The sequence below is a fragment of the Piliocolobus tephrosceles genome, chromosome 17 (genome assembly GCF_002776525.5).
Source record: "Piliocolobus tephrosceles isolate RC106 chromosome 17, ASM277652v3, whole genome shotgun sequence".
NCBI classification, from domain to species: Eukaryota; Metazoa; Chordata; class Mammalia; order Primates; family Cercopithecidae; genus Piliocolobus; species Piliocolobus tephrosceles.
The window spans coordinates 21,514,391-21,536,579 of NC_045450.1; the positions used below are offsets into that span (position 1 = coordinate 21,514,391).

The 22,189-nt window shown below is 47.0% G+C and overlaps 1 protein-coding gene across 1 annotated transcript in view; it reads left to right on the forward strand.

Moving 5' to 3' along the window:
• Positions 1-3,538: 3,538 nt before the first annotated feature.
• The window catches only part of SCNN1G (sodium channel epithelial 1 subunit gamma), a 33,188-nt gene continuing 14,537 nt past the window's right edge, over positions 3,539-22,189 (forward strand). The window contains exons 1-6 of the mRNA XM_023189340.1: positions 3,539-3,642; positions 7,044-7,404; positions 10,142-10,442; positions 13,152-13,342; positions 14,990-15,093; positions 18,086-18,249. Of these exons, the coding sequence (XP_023045108.1) occupies positions 3,564-3,642; positions 7,044-7,404; positions 10,142-10,442; positions 13,152-13,342; positions 14,990-15,093; positions 18,086-18,249 (1,200 nt within the window). The 5' untranslated portion in view covers positions 3,539-3,563. The remainder of the gene's footprint in view (positions 3,643-7,043; positions 7,405-10,141; positions 10,443-13,151; positions 13,343-14,989; positions 15,094-18,085; positions 18,250-22,189) is intronic.

Below are 22,189 nucleotides of genomic sequence, written 5' to 3' on the forward strand. Positions count from 1 at the left end.
ATAGAAAGATCTTCATCTCTACAAAACCACAACATGTATCTGGGTGTGGCAGTGCATGCCTATGTTTCCAGTTACTCTGGAGGCTGAGGTGGGAGGATCACTTGGGCCCAGGAGGTGGAGGTTTCAGTGAGCCAAGATCGCACCACTGCACTCCAACCTGGGTGACAAAGCCAGATGCTGTCTTAAGTAAAAATAAAAATAAAGAAAGACCACAAAATCCTCCTCCTGAGAGATCCAGACCTTTCCTGGTTCCCATTCTCCTGAGACCCTCTGTGTTTCTTTGGATTCTGTAAAAGAGCTCTGCTTGCATCCATTTAATAATTTATTGATTCTGCTTGAGCTAATTTGAGTCTGTTTCTGTTGCCTGAAACCAAATGACTTTGCCAAGGCTAGGTCCAGTCATAGTCACATCCAAGGATGGCACGGAGGCCAGCGAAGGTGAAGCAGAATATGCCAGAGTGTGAGTAGGAAGAGATGAGGGCAGAAGGACAACAGGGTCAGACAACGGAGGGCCTTGTAGATGATCATAAGGACTTTGGCTTTCATTATAAATGAAGCAAGAAGACATTGAATGGGTTTAAATGGAGAAATGGCATGTCTAACCTTAATTCAATAAGAATCTCTTTGGCTGGCTTATTGACAATAGGCTGTGGAGGGCAGAATTAGCAAGACTAGTGAGGAGCCTATGGCAATGATTCGGGTGAGAGACAATGATCAATTGGAGCATGGTGGTGGCCCGGGAGGTGGGGAGATGTAGATTCTAGGTATGTTTTATAAATCTGAACACTGATGCTTCAAGAGGGAGAGGACGTTGCCTATGGTTTTATGATGACGGAGTGGTTTAGAGGCAATAGCACTCTGTTCTGAAGAATCAGATGGTGATGGTCATAGGAGTGTACATATTTACCAAAACTCCTTGATTTGTACATTTTGGGCCAGGTGCGGTGGCTCACACCTGCAATCCCAACACTTTGAAAGGCCAAGGCAGGCAAATTTCTTGAGGCCAGGAGTTCAAGACCAGCCTGGGCAACATAGTGAAACCCCATCTCCGCAAAAATAATAAATTAGCCAGGTGTGGTGGCACAAACCTCTAGCCTGGCTACTATTTTGTAATCTGAGATCTGAGGCAGGAGGATTTCTTGAGCCCAGGAGTTGGAGGCCACAGTAAGCTATGATCACACGACTGCATTCCAGCCTGGGTGACAGAGCAAGACTTTGCCTCAAAAACAAACAAAAAAAAAATTGAGCATTTCACTGTATATAAATTTTAACTTGATTTTTTAAAAAGCCAATCTAGCCTAATTCCACGCCTATAATTCCAGCACTTTGCTCCCAAAGTGAGATGGGTGGATCCCTTGAACTCAGGAGTTCAAGACCAGCCTTGGAAACATGGTAAAACACCTTTTCTACCAAAAAAAAACCCACAAAAATTAGCTGGGTGTGGTGGCATGCACCTGTGGTCCCAGCTACTTGGGAGGCTGAGGTGGGAGTATCCTTGGAGCCACAGGAAGTTGAGGCTGCAGTGAGTCGTGATCATGCCACTACGTTCCTGCCTGGCTGACAGAGCAAGACCCTGTCTCTAAATAAATAAATAACTAAATTTAAAAGACAAAAAGAAGAAAAAACTGGCTTTATTTTACAGTGAGAATATAACTGTATTGTCATTCAAAACAAATATAGAATTTGAACAGTGTGTGTTTCAAAATCCCATTGTATATGTATGTGTGTGTGTGTGTGTGTGTATATACATATATATAAAACTAATATGTGTATGTGGACACACACACATACACACACCAAATAATCACCAAACTGTTAGCCATGCTTATTTGGGAAGGGGTGGGGGCACAGATTATTGTTTTAATTCTTTACAATGAGCATATATTGTTAGAAGAAGCAGCTGAGATTTTTTAGAGGATTTTCTTTAAATTTCTCTCCAATAATGCTGGACCTGTTTCCACCCACCTGGGCAAGCAGCCCTTGGACCAGCAACCAAGGCATCTCCTAGGAATTTGGAAATTCGGACTCTTAAGACCCACTCCACCCTGATTGAGTCACAATCTGCATTTTAACAACATCCATAGGTGATTATAAGTGCATTCAAATCTGAGAAGCTCTAGGTGAGAACAGATCCTTTCCTCTCTCTGGGTCTCAGTTTCTCCCCCACATGAAGAGAAACTGGTTCCTCCCAATTGTAGTTTTCTAATCTCGTTCCTTGTAGTCATCCGAGTCCCTATAAAAAGGCAGCTGAAGCCAGGCAAGGTGGCTTACCTCTGTAATTCCAGTTATTTGGGAGGCTGAAGTGGGAGGCCCTCTTGAGCCCAGCAGTTGGAGGCTACAGTGAGCTATGATTGTACCACTGCACTCCAGCCAAGGTGACAGAGGGAGACCCTGTCAAAAAAAGAAAGAAAGAAAAGAAAGAAAGAAAGAAAGAAGAAAGAGGGAGGAAGGGAGGAAGGAAGGCAAGCAAGAAAGAAAGAGAAAGGAAGAAAAAGAGAAAGAAAGAAGAAAGGAAGGAAGCAAGGACGGAGGGAGGGAGGAAGGCAAGCAAGAAAGAAAGAGAAAGAAAGAAGAAAGGAAGGGAAGGAAGGAAGGGAAAGAAAGAAAGAAAGAAAGAAAGAAAGAAAGAAAGAAAGAAAGAAAGAAAGAAAGAAAGAAAGAAAGAAAGAAAAGGAAAGAAGGAAAGACAGGCCAGGCGTGGTGGCTCACGCCTGTAATCCCAGCACTTTGGGAGACCAAGACGCGTGGATCACCTGAAGTCAGGAGTTTGAGACTAGCCTAGCCAACATGGTGAAACTGCGTCTCTACTAAAAACACAAAAATTAATCCGGGCTTGGTGGCGCGTGCCTGTAACCCCAGTTACTTGGGAGGCTGAGGCAGAATTGCTTGAACCCGGAAGGCGGAGGCTGTAGTGAGCTGAGATCGTGTCATTGCACTCCAGATTGGGTGACAGAGAGAGATTCCGTCTCAAAAAAAAAAAAAAGAAGGAAAGAGGAAAAGAAAGAAAAAGGAAGGAAGGAGGAAAGAACAAAAGAAAGAGAAAGAAGCAGCTGAAAAGGGCAAAGGATGAGTGACGTGGCTGAACAGCCTCTGCTGCCTACAGCCGGACGAAGGTGGGCCCTGAGGCGGCCTCACGCTGCGGGTCTGAAGGGATACCGAGGAGCGCGGCTGCGTGGGATTCCTGCTGGTGCTAGGGCAGGCGCCTGCCATCCGCAAGAGTTGAAGGAAGGCGCGGGACAGTAATGGGGGCGGGAGGCGCTGCAAGGCGCCTCGGGGTAAGTGCCGCAGAGACCCAGCGGGCATGCAGGGTGGCAGGGCGGCCTCGGGGCGGCAGCAGGCACTGCGCGGTGGCCCAGCAAGGCGCAGCGCAGGCCGGGCTGGGGCGCAGGGCGGCCTCGTGGCGCCAGGGGGCGCTGCGAAGTCGTGGCCCGCTTCGGGCGGCCGCAGGTGCCTGGCGGCCTGGGGAAAGCACCTGGGCAGGTAGGGGCGGGGCCTGGGGAGGCGGGGCCCCAGGGGGCGGGGCCCGGCCGGCCCACAAGAGCCCGTGGTGGCGCTGCCAGGGGATGCTAGTCCGAGAGCGAGCAGATGAGCAGCGCACCCGGATCGCTCATTCACGAGCCTTGGACCCTTTGGAACCGAGAGGTGAGTTCAGCCGGCTTGAGTCGGACCAGCTCGGGGGTTCTGGACACCGGAGCGGCTGCCGGGCGCCAGGGCGTCGCACGCCGTCAGCGCGGTAGGTGACTGAGTCAGCATCAGCCGGTGGCGGCTTCCCGGTGCCCGGGATGCTACCAGCTCTCCGGGGTCTACCCACGCCGTGACCCGGATCACGGAGCCAGTCGAGAGCCACTCAGGAACCGTGTCCGGAGTCCGGGGGTCTGGGGGTCCCGGGCCGCACCTCGCCTCTTTTCTCTGCCCAGCGCCTGCTCAGCCCCCTTCCCTGCCGGGGTGAGTCGCGTGGACCTGTCCGCTACTGTTCCTTCTACCCTCTGGAATGCTTTCTCCGGGGTGACTTGGTGCAGAAAGAAGCAAACACTTGAAGTGGACTGGTTGGATTCGCTCCAGCGTCTTCAGCCGGGGCTCCCCGGGGCAGACGTGGCTTCCTTCACAGGACAGCGCCCGCTTGCTCCGCGCCGGGAGGGCAGGGGCTGCGGGGTCGCTCTGGAGGAGCTCAGGTCCGGGCCCTGAGGCTGAAGGCTGAGTTCAAGTGATTTCTGCACAGGAGTCGCCCCCCGGGACGGGCACTGGTCGGGAACTCTCCGGTCCAGCGAACCCAACGCTAGACTTGGGGCAAATCTCTCACCCTTCTCCAAGCTTTGGGGTCCTGCATTGTGTGATGGGGGACAGGCAAAGTCGGTGGTAGGTGAGGAGGGGGTGCACGGAGTCGCTGCAGTGAGCCAGGACCGTGGAATTCTAAAGAATCCTTCGAATCCTTTCTACCTGTGTGGTCTTGGGCAAATTACCTAACCTCTGTGCCTCAGTTTCCTTCTCTGTGAAATGGGCCAAGTAATAGCACCTCATATAACTGTAGTGAGGATTAAATCAGGTAGTGTGTGAAAAGGACTGAGTGGGATGCCTGGGAGTAGAGAAAGGGATCAATAAGTGATAGGTGCTATTATTGCTGCTTTCCCCGCTGCTGTTATTATTATTCATGATTGAGGAGCAGCCTAGCTAGTCCTTAAAGGGACTCCTAGGTGCAAATCCCAGCTCAGCCACTTTCTAGTGTGACCTTGGGCAAGCTACTTAACCTGTCAGCGTCTGTTTCATTTGTATAATGGGGGTAGTTGTGACACCTACCTCAGAAGATTCTTGTGAAAATTAAATGAGGTGACATCTACAAAGTACTTAGAAGAGTAAGTGCTGGATATCAGCCAATAAGTCTTCCACCAAGGTATCACATTGGATCAGGCTGCATAATCTAATGGTAGCTACAGTCTTGTTTTGCTTTGAAGTTGAAATATTATTTATATGAATATTTTATCTGTTTTGCAAAGTGCAAGATCGGTTCCCTTCCTTCACTTGGGGCTCCTCTGACATTGTCGACCGATCCATTGGGGTCAAGGTCGTTTCTGGGGAAAGGGCTGATGGGGCAGAGAGACCCCTGAGAGCTGAAATCACAGCTTCTGTTGAACATTCACAGAGAAGGGCTGCAGTTTTATTTGACAAGCAATTGAACCTGGACCTAGATTTTAAAAACAAACTCTTGCTAATTTTTTTTCTTTCTTTCCTTCTTTATTTTATTTTATTTATTTATTTATTTATTTATTTATTTATTTTGGATTGTAGTGAGGGAGGAGGTAAGGATAGACAATGTTTTAAGTGATAAAAACAAGACAAATTATATTCCTGTTGCCCAGAAGCTGCTAGCATCATTTTGATGGTGTTCTTTATCCCGGTAAAATCATATCAATTTATGGAGGGTTTAGAGCAGTTTGGCTGCTCTGGGCATCTCACCTCCATGCCCAGCACTCCATTTCCTTTGCATCAGAGACCTCAAACCCACTAGTATCATAAGCTTGGAAGCCTCCTAGCTTTGCCCCAGCTTCCAAATTTTAGCCCATATTTCATGGGTTCAGGGTGGGAAGAAAACATAACTCTGAAGGATCCGAATCCTGCCTAAAAATCTTGATGGGGCACATCGAAGTCACAGACACAGGCCCTTTCTGGTCCTGGGAACCTCCCTGTATACCCTAGGATATGTCCTAATTTGCCTTTGTCACTGTAGAAGGCATAGGGGGACACATTTTTCATATACCCCCCATCCCCAATACTAGTGCTCACAAGTCTTGGGAAGTGGTCATGTGCACTGTTCAGAGTTTGTAAATTAAATAGCTCAGGGTTCCTTCTCTTTCCTCTACCTTTAGTTCTCGGTACTGTTAATTAACTCTCTGCACCCAGCATACTACCAGGCCCCTCAAAGGCAAATGCCATAGTGGTAAAGGCTGCAAGGTTCCATCCAGCTCTTCCACTAACCAGCTGCATCATCTTGTCCAAGATATTCAACCTCTCTGAGCCCATTTTCCTCCTCTGTAACATGGAGATAATAATAGCATGCCTACTTCATGAAACTGTTGAAACACAAAATGAAATATATATAGGCTATATGTATATTTATAGAGACTAATTTACTTATGAGACTAATGAGACTATATATTATAAACATGAAATGAGTTTTTATATAGCATATTAGTTCACTTCTAAAATTATTTCTCACTGTAAAGTTTGTATAGTTGAGATGCATCGTGTACATTGATGAATGTGATAATTTGCTTTCTAATACTGGTACTCTCCTCCAAAGCTGTTATTAAGTCAAGGGCATTCTCTAAATTAATGGTATATTAGAATGAAGGAAATATGGCACAATGCCTGGCAAACACTAAGTGGCCAACAGTTGTAGGTTGTTGTTACATCAGGTGATCTGGAAACATTAGGAGATTGACTGTAAAGAGAAGAAAGGAAAGAGAAATCGTTTCACTTATAATAAAGCCTCAGAGAAAAGGCTGGGGAAAATACAGCCAGGAACATGATCTAAGGTGGCTGCCAGGAAATTTTCGTGGCAGATTTCATCTGTCAGTTACAATCTGCCGAGCACTGCTCTGTGCCAGACACTGTGCTAGGCACCAGGGGGCATAATGAGATAGGAATGCTGCCCTCGAGGAAGGCAGGCTACTGCAGGTGATAAGGCACGGGTACCCCTGCCTGATAAGAGAGTTGATGTGGCTGCTTCCAGAGCTCCTGCTCCAGGAACCCCGGGAAAGTCCTGCAGCCTGTCCAGCCAGCGCTTCGCAGGTTGCACCTCACCCAGCCTCCGCGCGGCTAGGCCTGGGGGCCGTAACAGAAGTAGGCAGCTTCTCTGGCAGCTGTGGTGGCCAAAACCAAACGTCGTGGAGAAGGGGCCAAGGCTTCGGAATGCAAAGTGTCTAAACCACAGAGGAACAGAGGAAAGGGGCCTCTAAGGGCGCGTGGACTGGTGTTTCTCAGGCTGTGGCCTCCAGGGACACACTGGGGCCTGACAGCTCACCTGCTTCTCTTCTCTGCCCCTCCAGCACGCCCGTCCTCAAAGTCCTGTCCTCAAAGTCCCATCCTCACCATGGCTCCTGGAGAGAAGATCAGAGCCAAGATCAAGAAGAATCTGCCCGTGACGGGCCCCCAGGCGCCGACCATTAAAGAGCTGATGCGGTGGTACTGCCTCAACACCAACACCCATGGCTGCCGCCGCATCGTGGTGTCCCGCGGCCGCCTGCGCCGCCTCCTCTGGATGGGGTTCACACTGACTGCCGTCGCCCTCATCCTCTGGCAGTGCGCCCTCCTCGTCTTCTCCTTCTATACTGTCTCCGTTTCCATCAAAGTCCACTTCCGGAAGCTGGATTTTCCTGCGGTCACCATCTGCAATATCAACCCCTACAAGTAAGAGGCATGAGCAGGGAAACGCGAGTAGGGAGCCAGGCACCCTAGGGAGGCCGAAGCCTCCCCAGAAAGTGACACACTGGCAGCCTGGAGGTCGATTCCAGCCTACAAACATGCTTTCTAGAAATTTGAATTTTTTGCTAACACTGGTTCTAAATCTGTATGTGCCAAGTTTTTAGACCGTCAGTGACTTTTTTTTCTTTTTCTTTTTTCTTTCTTTCTTTCTTTTTTTTCACTCTTGTTGCCCAGGATGGAATGCAATGGCACCATCTCGACTCACCGCAACCTCTGCCTCCCAGGTTCAAACAATCCTTCTGAGTAGCTGGGACTACAGGGGCGCACCACCATGCCAGGCTAATTTTTTGTATTTTTAGTAGAGATGGGATTTCACCATGTTTGGCCAGACTGGTCTTGAACTCCTGACCTCAGGTGATCCACCCGCCTTGGCCTCCCAAAGTGTTGGAATTACAGGCGTGAGCCACTGCACCTGGCCTTTTTTTTTTTGGAGACAGGGTCTCATGTCACCCACGCTGGAGTGCAGTTGTGCAATCATAGCTCACTGCAGCCCAGACTTCCTAGGCTCAGGCAATTCTCCCACTGCAGTCTCCTGAGTAGTTGGGACTACAGGCACAAGCCACCACATCCAGCTAATTTTTTTGTTGTTGTTTTTTAAGGGATGGGGTCTCGCTGTGTTACTCAGGCTGGTCTCAAACTCTTGAGTTCAAGTGGTGCTGCCACTTTGGTCTCTCAAAGTGCTAAGATTACAGGAGTGAGCCACCACACTCACCCCTTCAATGACTTCCAAGGATGGGCTAGCCCGGGGAGAGCAGAAAGAGGAAGCTGCAGGCTTTTTTTCACTTAGAAGAGGCCTGGAACGAACTAACCCCCTCTGCACACTCCCCATATTAACAAATTAGCCAACCCCTGTCCGCATCTGTGCCCCTGGTTCTCCAAGCTCACATGCTCACTCCCCCTGCAGCATGAGTGAGCTCAAGGCTGACTCAGAAGTGACACCCAGGTGACTTCCGTGAGCACCTCAGCTGCCCCAAACCCTCATCTGAATAAACCCAGCCCCATTAATTGAGATCATCAGGCTCTGGGTGTGATCAGCCCTTGGGACTGCCCTATCATCCTCGGCAGGACCTGTTCTAAATAGGTCATCAGAGTCCTTCTCAGGATTATGGAAAACTGGTCCGTGAGGCAGGTCAGAATAAGGCAGACTTTGTCAGAGCAGGGGTGGGGAGAAGGGAAGAAGAGCAGGAGAGGAAGATTATCAAAGGAAACTAACTTGTCCAGAGTCATCACCGAGGTGGTGTAAAGCTCAAAATCAAGATCAAGTCTGACTCTTTCTCCACCCTCCATGTCTTCTTCTTCTTCTTTCTTTCTCCCTCTCTCCTTCTCTCTCTCTCTGGTCCTCCTTTCTTCTTTCCATTCATTGTTTGTTCCATAATAATTTACTCAGCATCTATAAACTGTCATGCACTGTACTAGGTTCTGGGATAGAGAACTGAACAACCCAAACACAGTATTTGCCTTAGTGGAGCTTATATTGTAATGGAGGAATAAAGTCTTAATCAATTTAATAACACTAATATTATTAACAATAGAAGCGCAGTGGCTTATGCCTGAAATCTCAGCATTTTCAGAAGCCAAGGCATGAGGATTGCTTGAGGCCAGGAATTCGAGACCAGCCTGGACAACAGAGGAAGACCCCGTCTCTAAAAACATTTTATTTTAAATTAGCCAGTGTGGTGGCACACATTCATAGTCCTAGCAAGTTGGGAGGCCAGGGTGGGAGGATTGCTTGAGCCCAGGAGTTCTAGGCTGCAGTGAGCCATGATTGCACCACTGCACTCCAGCCTGGGCAACAGAGTGACCCTGTCTCTAAAATATTAACAACAACAGAGGCCATTTAATTATCTATATGTATATCTGTGTGTGTTTATTATATATAATAAACTCATTGAACCTTCCCAACAACCCCACTTTACAAAGGAGAAAGCTAAAACACAGAAAGGCTAAGACATTTGTCCAAGGTAAGGTAGCCAGTACCAGGATGGGGAACCTAAACCCAGGTAGTTTGGCTCTGGGGTTTCTATTCTCAATTGCTATGCTCTGCTGCCTGTGCCTAGAGCAAGGGAGAGAAAGGAGAGAGGAGAGAGTTAAGAGAAGGCTGGAACCATTTGATTTGTGAAAATTAGAAGATGGTATATTATGCTTCATGAAGGCAACTCCTTTATAACTATTTTGTGTTCTTGGGGGTCATCGAAGTAACAATTATACCCTCCTTCCCCCCAGCACAGATTTGAGGACAATCAGAGGGCAGAGGCAGAGTGAGCTGAGTGGAGAAGGAGCCTGCCCACTAGGTAGACTCCCGGTTGGCAGTTATTTACTTGTCCTCACTGTGGCTGGCTTATGGGAGGCACCTGACAGTCACCACTCCAGAAATGCTGGTCAGGACAAACTCATCAACACACCCCGAGAGCAAGCAGATAGTGGCGGCAGAGGTGAAGCCGCAGGAAGTCACACACAGGTCACACATGAGCCTTTCCTCATTTGCCGGAGCCAGGGTCACTCTGGATGCGTCAAGTCATGAAAGGCGTGGTCTCCTCTGCCAAGGTGTTGGGAAAGGTGGGCACGAGGCTGACACGTGTTGATGGAAAACAACCCGGAGGAGCACCAGGGTTCTGCCAGTGCTGCCTCCCCACTCCCTGACTTTTCCTCCCCACCTTGGCAGGTACAGCGCTGTGCGCCACCTTCTAGCTGACTTGGAACAGGAGACCAGAGAGGCCCTGAAGTCCCTGTACGGCTTTCCAGAGTCCCGAAAGCGCCGAGAGGCGGAGTCCTGGAGCTCCGTCTTGGAGGGAATGCAGCCCAGATTCTCCCACCGGATCCCGCTGCTGATCTTTGATCAGTATGAGAAGGGCAAGGCCAGGGACTTCTTCACAGGGAGGAAGCGAAAAGTTGATGGGAGAATCATTCACAAGGCTTCAAATGTCATGCACATCGAGTCCAAGCAGGAGGTGGGATTCCAACTGGTAAGATTTCACCTTCTCATTCTTTCACTGCTTAGGGGCATGGGATGGGCTGGGTCCAGGACTCTTCTCCTTGGCCACTAGCCTCTGTGGTCCCACTGGAAGAAATACACCCAGCTGGGGTCAGGCACAGTGACTCATGCCTGTAATCCCAGCGCTTTGGGAGGCCAAGGCGGGCAGATCACCTGAGGTCAGGAGTTCGAGACCAGCCTGACCAACATGGTGAAACCTGTCTCCACTAAAATACAAAAATTAGCCGGGCATGGTGGCACATGCCTGTAGTCTCAGCTACTTGGGAAGCTGAGGCAAGAGAATTGCTTGAACCCAGGAGGTGGAGGTTGCAGTGAGCCCAGACGGTGTCACTGTACTCCAGCCTGGGTGACAGAATGAGACTCCGTTAAAAAAAGGCGGGGGTAGAGGTGGGGGGCAAGCAGAGGGAGAGAATTAGGACAAATACCTAATGCATGCGGGGCTTAAAACCTACGTGATGGGTTGATAGGTGCAGCAAACCACCATGGCACATGTATACCTATGTAACAAACCTGCATGTTCTGAACATGTATCCCAGAACTTAAAGTAAAATTATTTTTAAAAGAAAGAAAGAAAGAGAGAAAGAGAGAAAGAAAGAAAAGAAAGGAAAGAAAGGAAAGACACCCAGCTGGGGTGATTCAGCTGCAAACAACTGAAACTGACTAAGGTAATTTTCAGTTGGGGGGTGCAGAGGGAGGGGGAAATGTGTTAGAAGGCAACCAGTAACTCATAGAGGCCTCTCAAAGGGCAGAAATTAGGACAGATGCAGGGATCTAGGTAGCAAGGCATAATGAAAAGTCATTTCAGATATTGCTGCTGGAGTAAAGAAGCATCAAATATGTTCAGTTTTTGTTCGTATTGTTAATGCTTAAGAGTCAAATTCTGTCTTGGGACTATCTGGTTGGTTAAGCTTGGGTCACCTAATCACCCTTTGGCTAATGGATGGTGGAGTATCTTCATGGACAATCACACCAGGCTGTATCCAGAGGGGGAAAGGAAATTCTTCCAAAGCAAAATTGACATGCAGGCACCAGAAAGAAAAAGATAGACAATAAACGGCAGAAACATCAGTGTTCCTGCAGTACTTGCCTTCATGAGGTGCCTTGTCTGACTTCATTTTCCCTTTTCGTCCCATTTGAGGGTTTTTTGTTTTTTGTTTTTTGTTTTTGTTTTTTTGTTTTTTTTTTTTTGAGACAGAGTCTCACTCCGTCATCCAGGCTGGAGTGCAGTGGTACAATCTCAGCTCACTGCAACCTCTACCTCCCGGGTTCAAGTGATTCTCCTGCCTCAGCCTCCCGAGTAGCTGGGATTACAGGCATGCACCACCATGCTTGGCTAATTTTTCGTATTTTTAGTAGAGACTGGGTTTCACCATGTTGGTCAGGCTGGTCTTGAACTCTTGACCTCAGGTGGTCCCCCCACCTTCGGCCTCCCAAAGTGCTGAGATTACAGGCGTGAGCCACTGCACCTGGCCTGAGGGGCTCTTGAGAAATGCCATTCACTGAAAATGAATTCTAGAACCTTCCTGGGCACACTGTATCACCACCCTCCCTCTCCATGCCCCAGTCACCTCTGGAGGATGGGGGCTATGTCCATACCTTATAGGCTTGATTGCCAATTGTGTGATCTTGTAGCTATAGTCCCAAATCCTGAAAAATGGAACTTCTAAATCATTGAGATTTCAAAGTCTTCTTGGGTCCTTTCATAGGATATCTGCAAGGTTCTTCTTGATACCAAAATCAACTCTTTATATATATGTCTGTTTGTTTGTTTTAGAAACAAGATCTCACTCTGTCATCCAGGTGGGAGCGGTGCAATCATAGTTCACTGCAGCCTAGAACTCCTGGGCTCAAACAATTTTCCCACCTCAGCCTCCCAAGTAGCTTGGACTACAGGAATGCACCACCACACCTAGATAATTTTTCTATTTTTTGTGGAGATAGGGGTCTAGCCATGTTTCCCACACTGGTTTCGAATTCCTGGCCTCAATCAGTCTTCCCACTACAACCTTCCAAAGCATTAGGATTACAGGCATGAGCCACTACAACCAGCCAAAATCAGTTGACATCTGTCCATTTAGAAAAGTTTCCAAGCTTTGTGTGATGAGAACATTTGGAATGTACAATGGCTTCCCTATGACGTTCTCATTATTGTGTATTTCAAACATGGGTCCTCCCAGCTACCACACGTGGTTGGGAAGGATGGTGTTTCAGTCAATATTTTGTGGGTGAGATAATGGGTACAGAATATCTTGCCTAAGATCCTGCAGAGTAGTCTCTCCTCCTCCTGCAGAGTCTGGGCTGGAATCCAGATAGCTTGACTGTTGATATGATAGGAAATGGGAAAGGTTGTTAGGAACGTAGTAGCATCAATCAGGTGAACCCCAGGGTACCTGGGGACCCTGAAGAAGCTGGTTTTCCTTCTTGCTTGGTGGGCAAGTAGTGCAGAGTTGCAGGAGTAGGAATCTGTGTCCTTTCTCACTCAGCCCCTTTTTGGTCTTTGAGGCTTGAGGATGATCACTCCCAGCCCCTAGAAGTGAGAGGAAACTCATCCTTGCCCCAGATATACAACCTGTTCCCCTGAGTATCTGGCCTGGAAGTCTCAGTCCCTCATTCTTACGGTCCTTCTGAAGAGCAGTGATAGGACCGATGGCTTCAGCCTCGTGTCTCCTCTTATTCACAGTGCTCGAATGACACCTCCGACTGTGCCACCTACACCTTCAGCTCGGGGATCAATGCCATTCAGGAGTGGTATAAGCTGCACTACATGAATATCATGGCACAGGTGCCTCTGGAGAAGAAAATCAACATGAGCTATTCTGCTGAGGAGCTGCTGGTGACCTGCTTCTTTGATGGAGTGTCCTGTGATGCCAGGTCAGGAAAGAATGCTGCTCTCTCAGCCTCTGAGGACTGGCAGCTCTGAGTACCAGGCCCCTTGCAGGAACCTACAGCCTTGATGATAGGTCTTGGGAGCAAAAGGTGCTCTTCTCACTGACGCTGCCTTTGGAAATTGCTTACATGGGAGCTGTGTTCTAGAGTCAGTGAGTGAGGTGTGCATGACATAAAATCAAAGTATCCTTAAAGTCATTAAACTACTCATTAAAAACAAGGTAGTTGGCCAGTCATGGTGGTTCATGCCTCTAAATCCCAGCACTTTGGGAGGCTGGGGTAGGTGGATCGCTTGAGGTCAAGAGTTCAAGACCAGCCTGGACAACATAGTGAGACCCCATCTCTACTAAAAATACAAAACTTAGCCAGGCATGGTGGTGCACGCCTGTAGTCCCAGCTATTCAGGAAACTGAGGCAGGAGAATCACTTGAACCCGGGAGGCAGAGGTTGCAGTAAGCCGAGATTGCACTACTGCACTCCAGCCTGGGCTACACAACAAGACTGTCTCAAAAAACAAACAAACAAACAAACACACCAACCCACAAGGTATTAGACTGGCACAAAACTGATTGCTGTTTTTGTCATATAGTGTGCATATAACCTAACCTTGTATATTACCAAAATGCATACTGATGATTAAGAACCACCGTTCCAAGGAAGGAAGGAAGAGAAGGAGGGAGGGATGGGGGGAGAAAGGCCCATGTTCAAATATGTGAGATTTCAAACCGTTCACCTTTAGGATAACACTCAGATCCCTCATGGTGACTGGGCAGTGGTTGAGACATTCTAAAGTGTTCCTGGGCTGGGCACAGTGGCTCACGCTTGTAATCCCAGCACTTTGGGAGGCTGAGGAGGATGATTGCTTGAGCTCAAGAGTTTGAGACCAGCCTGGGCAATGTGGCAAAACCTCCTTTCCAGAAAAAAAAAAAAAAAAAAAAATCAGAAACTTATCTGGGCATAATTGCACACACCTGTAATCCTAGCTACTCAGGAGGCTGAGGTGGGAAGATCACTTGAGTCTGGGAGGTTGAGGCTGCAGTGAGCCATAATTGCGCCATTGCACTTCAGCCTGAGCAACAGAGCAAGACCCTGTCTCAAAAATAAAAATAAAAATAAAAATAAAATAAAATAAAATAAAATACTAAGCCTCTTTCACCTATATATATGTTAGCAGACAGATTGGTTCTTGTGAAAAGTAAATAAATGGAATCATGTCTCCCTAAGAATTGGGTTCCAAAGTCACATAAGGGCACAGATGATGTGATTCTTTCCTTGGGGATCATTTTCTAGGAATGGAAATTTGAATGGAAAATGTCAAGTGTTGACTGAGAAATTCAAAAGTGGAGGAATTTGGGGACAGACATGGCACAAGGAATGTCAAGTCAGGAGAGAGATGAAGGTGAGAGGATTCCGAGAGAAAACAGAAGGCAGAGAGTCTAGTTCTATGTCCATGTGTGTCAACCAGAATGAGGGGCCTTGTTTGTCATTTGATCAGGAGCAAGATGTGGAAAATGAGTCACGTCTCTCACGCATTCTCCCCAAAGAGAGTTGACTCCATTAGCACTGCCCTGCCCAACTTCAGCTAAGACACAGTGGGGAGATCCCTTTCTGACCCATTTTCTTCCTCCATAGGAATTTCACGCTTTTCCACCATCCAATGCATGGGAATTGCTACACTTTCAACAACAGAGAAAATGAGACCATTCTCAGCACCTCCATGGGGGGCAGCGAATATGGTAAGGAAACGTGTGCCAAGGAGATCTTGAGGTCCTCCAACAGTGGACATAGGGGCAGCAGGACAGTGGGGATGCAGGAGCCCTCTGGAAATGCAGGATCTCTCCCACTTGGCCAGAAACTAAGGATGCCCTTTTTCTCTATCAGTGTTTCCATCAGTGTTCATGCTGGTTCCTTCCTTCTATGTCAGTGTCTGTTTTCCTTCTTGACTTCTCCTCCACCTTTGAGAGAGTGACAGGGACATCGCTGGGGCTCCTTCTGCTAGGGAACTACTCTGGTTTAGACTCATAACATAGCTAGGGTGAGTAATGCAGGACAGGTGGTTTCCAAATGGAGTTGAGCCCAAATATGCGGAACAGATTAGGGAGGTAGATGCACATTTATCTTAGTTCAGGTGACAGATTCTGGACGGAGCTGAAACCCAGCTCGGCCACTCACTGTGTGACCTTGGGCAAGTTACTGTGCTTCATCTATAAAGTGGGACTAATAACAGTATCTCCCATATGAGATTACTGAGAGGACTTAAGATACAGACTTAGAATAAGACCTGATCTGCACTCTCTTAGTCTGCTTGTATAACAAAATACAAGAGACTGGGTGCCTTCCACAACAGACATTTATATATCACAGTTTTGGAGACTAGAATGTCCAAAATCAAGGCACAGGCAGACTTGGTTCTGGTGAGGCTTCTCTCTTTGGGTTCAGAAGTCTGACTGTCTTCTTTCCATGTCCTCACATGGTCTTTCCTCTGTGGTGTGTCAACAGAGAGAGGCCTGTGATGTCTCTCTCTCTTCTGATCAGGACATCAGTCCTATCAGATTAGAGTCCTCTGCTTATGACTTCCTTTCACCTTAATTAAGGCCCTATCTCCAAATAATATACCTTTGGGGATTAGGGCTTCAACATATGAATTTGAGGCAGTAAACAATTCAGCCATAACACATACTAAGCACACAATAAGTGCTAGTTGCTATTGTTATTACTACTATTATTGCTGTTACTAGCATCGTTACCAGTCTACCACCATTGCTACTGCTGCTACTACCCCCAAAATAATACCATTGCAACTTCCAGCACTACTATTACTACTATTCCATTATGATTACATTTGTAGAGAAGGTAGGAACTGAACAGATTGGCATGGCTTATGCCCAGAAAGAATGCTTGAAAGGTCCCATGCAAATAGAACATGATGTGATATGCAGATATTCTCCCACCAGGACAAGCAAGGGCCTGTCATAAAGGAAATCCACACTTGGAATCCTGGCCTTTGTCACTGTGTAGTCTGTGCTCTTACTAAGTCTGCAAGGAATTGTAATTCAGTGCACATACTTCATGGAGAAGAACTAATCTGGAAACAGAGTGAAAAGTTGCAGAGTCCTGGCTCTGCTATGGAGGGGCTGTGTGACCTCAAGCAATTCACTTCCCCTCTCTGGGCTTTGTTTGTAATTGTTTACAAGTTGTTTACACATTGTTTGCAATTGTTTACAAGTTGTTTACACATTGTTTGCAATTGTTTACAAGTTGTTTACAAATCATTTGCAATTGTTTACCAATTCTTTGCAATTGTTTACAAATTGCCCTTGTTTACAAACTGAATGTCAGAATAACTCTCAAAAGCATCTTCTTTCCATCCATATAGACCCCGTTGATTCACTCATCCACTTACCAAGCATGGAGTATCTGCTGTTTGCCAGGCCCTCTTCTACATACCAGGGACACAGCAGTGAAAAGACAGATGTCTTCTCTGCTGTTAGGGAACTTAAATTTTCATGGGGAGAGACAGATAAAAAATGAGTACACAACTACACAGACATGATCTAGTTACAAATCCTAATGACTGCTATTCAGGGAAGAAAGAGGGAGAGTGGGAAGACAGAGTGGCTGGGGTCGGGATGGGGGGTGGTTAGTTTGGATAAGATCTCTAAGAGTGGGCTATTTAAGGAGGAAAAGATTCATGTTAAGATCTACACAAGAACATTCCAGGGACTAGCAAGGGCAAAGGCCCTGGGAAGGACATGAATCAGATGTGTTCTAGAAACAGAAGTAAGACCAGTGTGCTTGGAGCTTATTGAGGTGGGGAGAGAGTGGGAGGAGATGAGGAGGGAGAAGTAGGCACGGGCTGTATCATCATCACCTTGACAGATGCAGCCAGGGTTATTCTGTGGCATTCCCATATATCCAGTGAGATGCCACTGAAGAGTTTCAGGTTTCAAGGACTGACCTGGTCTGAGGTCTAATTTTCAAAGGACCTCAGCCCATACATGAATGAGCAGGGTCTCTATGGATGGAAAGAAGAGAATTTTGAGTTATACTGACATTCAATTTGTAAACAAGGGCAATTGGTAAACAATTGCAAATGATTTGTAAACAATTGCAAACAATTTGTGAATAAGCCCAGAGAGGGGAAGTGAATTGCTGGAGGTCACAGCCCATCTGTAGAAGAGCCAGGGCCCTGCAACTTTTCACTCTCAGTTCCCATGTGCACTGGTACTGTGTTTACTCTGGTGCTGGGTCAGCATAGACTGCAGGGGACAAGAGCAGGAGTGGGAGAAGAAGTTGCACCAGTGATCAGAAACACAATTAGTGGTTCACCTCTTCTCTGAGTGCCCGCCCTGAGGGGTTAAGCAGCCAGAGCAATGCATGTTCTTTTGAATGTTCTGAGCTCCCCATCTCAAAGGACCACATGGAGATACATGTCTCGGGCAGAGTGGTAATTTCCTTATACTTGGCAAAAACGTACGCTTAGCAAGAACTGTGACTGTGATACTGTTTGAGCCCCTGTTTTGGGCTAAGCTGTGGGGGCACAGCAGAGAGCAAGTCAGGCACACATTCCAATCTCATGGAGCTTCCAGTCTAGCCCTTGTCCACCTGTCACTTGTTGGAAATACCTGGTCTTGGATTTGAAGCTCCTGAAGCAGTGGGAGAGGTGGGTTACGCCCCAGGAAGTGTTTTCCTAGCCTTGGATCACGGCAGGTTGCCTTATCCTCCCAGGGCTGCAAGTCATTTTGTACATAAATGAAGAGGAATACAACCCATTCCTCGTTTCCTCCACTGGAGCTAAGGTCATCATCCATCGGCAGGACGAGTATCCCTTCGTTGAAGATGTGGGAACAGAGATTGAGACGGCAATGGTCACCTCTATAGGAATGCACCTGGTAAGAGAATATTCTCATTTCCATAGACTTGGAGAGAACAGATTTTTTTTTTTCCAAGGATAACCAATGAGGTGCAGCCTGTGGAAAAGGGTGTTTGTTTCAAAAGGGAACATGGTCCCAGATTTTCCCATGGTTACTCCATTCATTTCAGGAGTTACATTAAAGGTTGTATTTGTATCTTCTGGCCGACTGCAGTGGCTCACACCTGTAATCCCAGCACTTCGGGAGACCAAGGTGACGTCAAGAGTTTGAGACCAGCCTGGCCAACTTGGTGAAACCTGTCTCTACTAAAAATACAAAAAATTAGCTGGGTGTGGTAGCACATGCCTGTAATCCCAGTTACTTGGGAGGCTGAGGCAAGAGAATAGCTTAAACCCAGGAGAAGGAGGTTGCAATGAGCCAAAATCATGAATCATGCCACTGCACTCCAGCCTAAGCAACAGAGCAACACTCCAATAAAAAAAAAAAAGATTGTATTTGCATGGATTGATAGGACAGGATGCCATTTGTGGAAAGAATTTAAAAAGCAAGACACCAGCATTTGTGGAACCTATGCTGGAAGCAAGGCATTAGGACACTAACTATATAAGATTACTAACTATCTTTCTGGGTTGCTTAAAGGCCTATGAGGCATGTCAGTAACTGTATTAAAGCCTAGTAGAAAGTCACTCAGCTCTCCAAGGTCTATTTAGCCCATCACGCTTCCATCAATTTTACCTCATTTACCAACAACCCCTTCTCCCTCCAAATTTGACCTTTGTGGACCTCTCTGGGCACTGAGAACACACAAACCGATCAAAAGAAACACAAGTAAGCTGCAGACTCCAACCCCTGAGTCAGCCTTGCCCAATAGGAGCTGAATGGCAAGGTAAAGAGTGGACTCTGATGGCCCTGGTCACTCCACTGCTTATGGAGTTTTCTTGTTTGCAGGCCTGGGGTCTTTTTATTCCAGGATCTGTCTGCCTCTCCCTTTCTCTCTTTCATAGAATGACTGTTAAGAACTTATTTAGACCAGGCACCGCGGCTCATTCCTGTAATCCCAACACTTTGGGAGGCCAAGGCGGGTGGATTACTTGAGCCCAGAAGTTTAAGACCAGCCTGGGCAACATAGCAAAAACCCATCTCTACCAAAAACAAAATACAAAAATTCACCAGGCATGGTGGCACATGCCTGTAGTTCCAGCTACTCGGGAGGCTGAAGTAGGAGAATCACCTGACCCCAGGGAGGTCGAGGCTTCAGTGAGCGATGATTGTGCCACTGCACTCCAACCTGAGTGAGACTCTGTCACCAAGACTGGAGTGTAGTGGCGTGATCTCGGCTCACTGCAACCTCCGCCTCCCTGGTTCACGCCACTATCCTGCCTCAGCCTCCCGCGTAGCTGGGACTCCAGGCGCCCGCCACGCCACCACTGCTGGCTAATTTTTGTATTTTTTAGTAGAGACGGGGTTTCACCATGTTAGCCAGGATGGTCTTGATTTCCTGACCTCGTGATCCACCCAACTCGGCCTCCCAAAGTGCTAGAATTACAGGTGTGAGCCCCTGTGCCTGACCCATAATGACACTTTTCTTTACCTGTTTGGGGGTGGGGAGAAAGAAACAAAATCTCCTTGTGGACTATACATCTGTTCACGCCTTTATTTAAATCCAACCTTAATATCCCCAATTAAACTTCCTAGCCTTTATCCCTCACAAATGTATCCTCCAGAGCAGTGGGTTCCAAACCTGGTTGATTATCAGACTCAAAGTCACTGAATCAGAATCTGTAGAAGATGAGCCTAAGGATCTACATTTTTACCAAGTTGCAGTGGTTATTCTAAGAGGCAGCACACTTGGGAGCCTTGGCTCGACCTTTTTTGTAATATTTAAATTTAAAAAATTTTTAGAGTCAGGGTCTTGCTCTATCACCCAGGCTGGAGTGCAGTGACACAATCATAGCTCATTGGAGCCTTGAACTCCTGAGGGTCTTAGCTTTAGAAACTTGAGCAATACAGAATTAGAGGAAAAGCTAATTGTGTCTTCCCAAGTGAAAGTGAAGCTAGAATGACACAAAGATCTAGCTATAGCTTTGCATTGGGTTAGACAAAGAGATGGTGGGCATTTAGGGCTTGGATATCCATCTGTCATTTATCCATTCAACTGATATTTTCTGAGCACCTTCTATGTGCTAGACATGGGGTACCTCAGCATGGAGGACACCGTCCGTGTCCTGAGAGAGTCTAGAGTCCAGCAGAGAGGATTGAGTAATAAACCAGAAACGGCACAAATGATTCATTATAATTGCCGTAAGTGCTATGAAGAAGAAATGCAAGACCATATGAGTGTATATTATGACATGACTGACCTGGGGCTCATTTTCAGTGGGGAAGATAAGGTTCAAGGAAGGCTTTCCTGAGAAGATGCTATTTAAGCTGAGACAGCAAGATGATGAACTAGAATGGAAGTATGACAGACGAAGTCTGTGGCTTCACTGCCTCGTGGTGCCCCATAGAAAGGACAACCCTGGACAAGGGAAACCATCAAAATGGTCTTTCTGGGCCCCCAGATGCTCTCAGGAGGCATGTTACTTAGGGGCTTTGTTCCAGCATGGGAGGGAAGTAATGTGTATTAGCTTGAGCTGTGTGAATGAAAAAAGAAAAACTATCTCGAACCCTCAATCTGCTCAAACTGTGACTTGAAAAAACTTTTTTAAGAGACAGCCACTTAAGTAGCTGGGCAACTCATTCTTTTGTTCACTGGCAGATGGCAAAACTTCAGAGCACAGTAGTGAGCATTTTGGTCAGACATGTCCCACACAGTTTTATCTGCACCCCGAAGTAGGATCCAGGATTTGCAGCGCATCCTTCCCTTATCCTTTCGCCCTCTTCCCTCTTTTCAAACTGGTGTGAGTTACTAGAGCGTACAAAAGTACGAGAACTAAGGAATTCTGCTCTCTTGTTTTTTGCTCTGAGCTTGGAAATATCCACCACATTGTTAAGCAAATGTTCTCTTTACCAGTGGTGGGTAAACACAGACATGAATGAGTTTTCTGCTATGCTTAATTTGAGATGTAGAAAATCAAAGCCACAGAGCAGGGTCAGTCAGCTTTAGGTCTGATTTATGAGCATTTAGAACAACAACAGAAAAAAAACAGGGATTATGAAGAGGTCAGCAGAGAGTCACTAAGAAGAAGTCCAACCAAACTAGACTTCCTTCCTTTCTGATTTTATTTATGTATTGATTGATTAATAGGTGTGTGTAGCTGGTAGGCTCAGTCAGGCTGGCCGGCAGTTGGTAAACAAAACTTCCTTTATTTACTGAGAGATTGCGTGTCCAAAGTACTGAATATTAAAAGGTGAACCCAACAGAGCTCCTACCTTCAAAGTTCTTAACTTGAAGAGGGGAAGACGAAAGTTTGTTTGCTTTTTTTAAAGACAAGGTATTGCTCTGTCATCTAGGCTGGAGTGTAGTGGTGTGATCACAGCTCACAGATCACAGCAACCTCGACCACCTGGGGTCATGTGATTCTCCTGCCTCAGCCTTCCAAGTAGCTGGGACCACAGGCATATGCCACCGTGTCTGGCTAATTTTTAAATTTTTGTAGAGATGGGGGTCTCACTATGTTGCTGAGGCTGGTCTCAAACTCCTGGCCTCAAACAGTCCTCCCATCTGGGCTTCCCAAAGTGCTGGGATTATAGGCATGAGCCACCATGCCTGACCAAAGACAAAAGTAAGCACAACTTTGCAATACAGTTTCCATCTCTGTCGAAACAGACCTTTTCTGCCTGGTTCCGAAGCTTGCTTCTTCGAACATAACAAATCCTCAGTAAATATTGATAGATGACAGATAGATGGGTGGATGGGTAGATGGATAAGTGAGTAGGTAGATGGATGGTTGAATGGATAGATGGCTGGCTGGATGGATGGATGGATGGATGGATGGATGGATGGATGGATGGATGG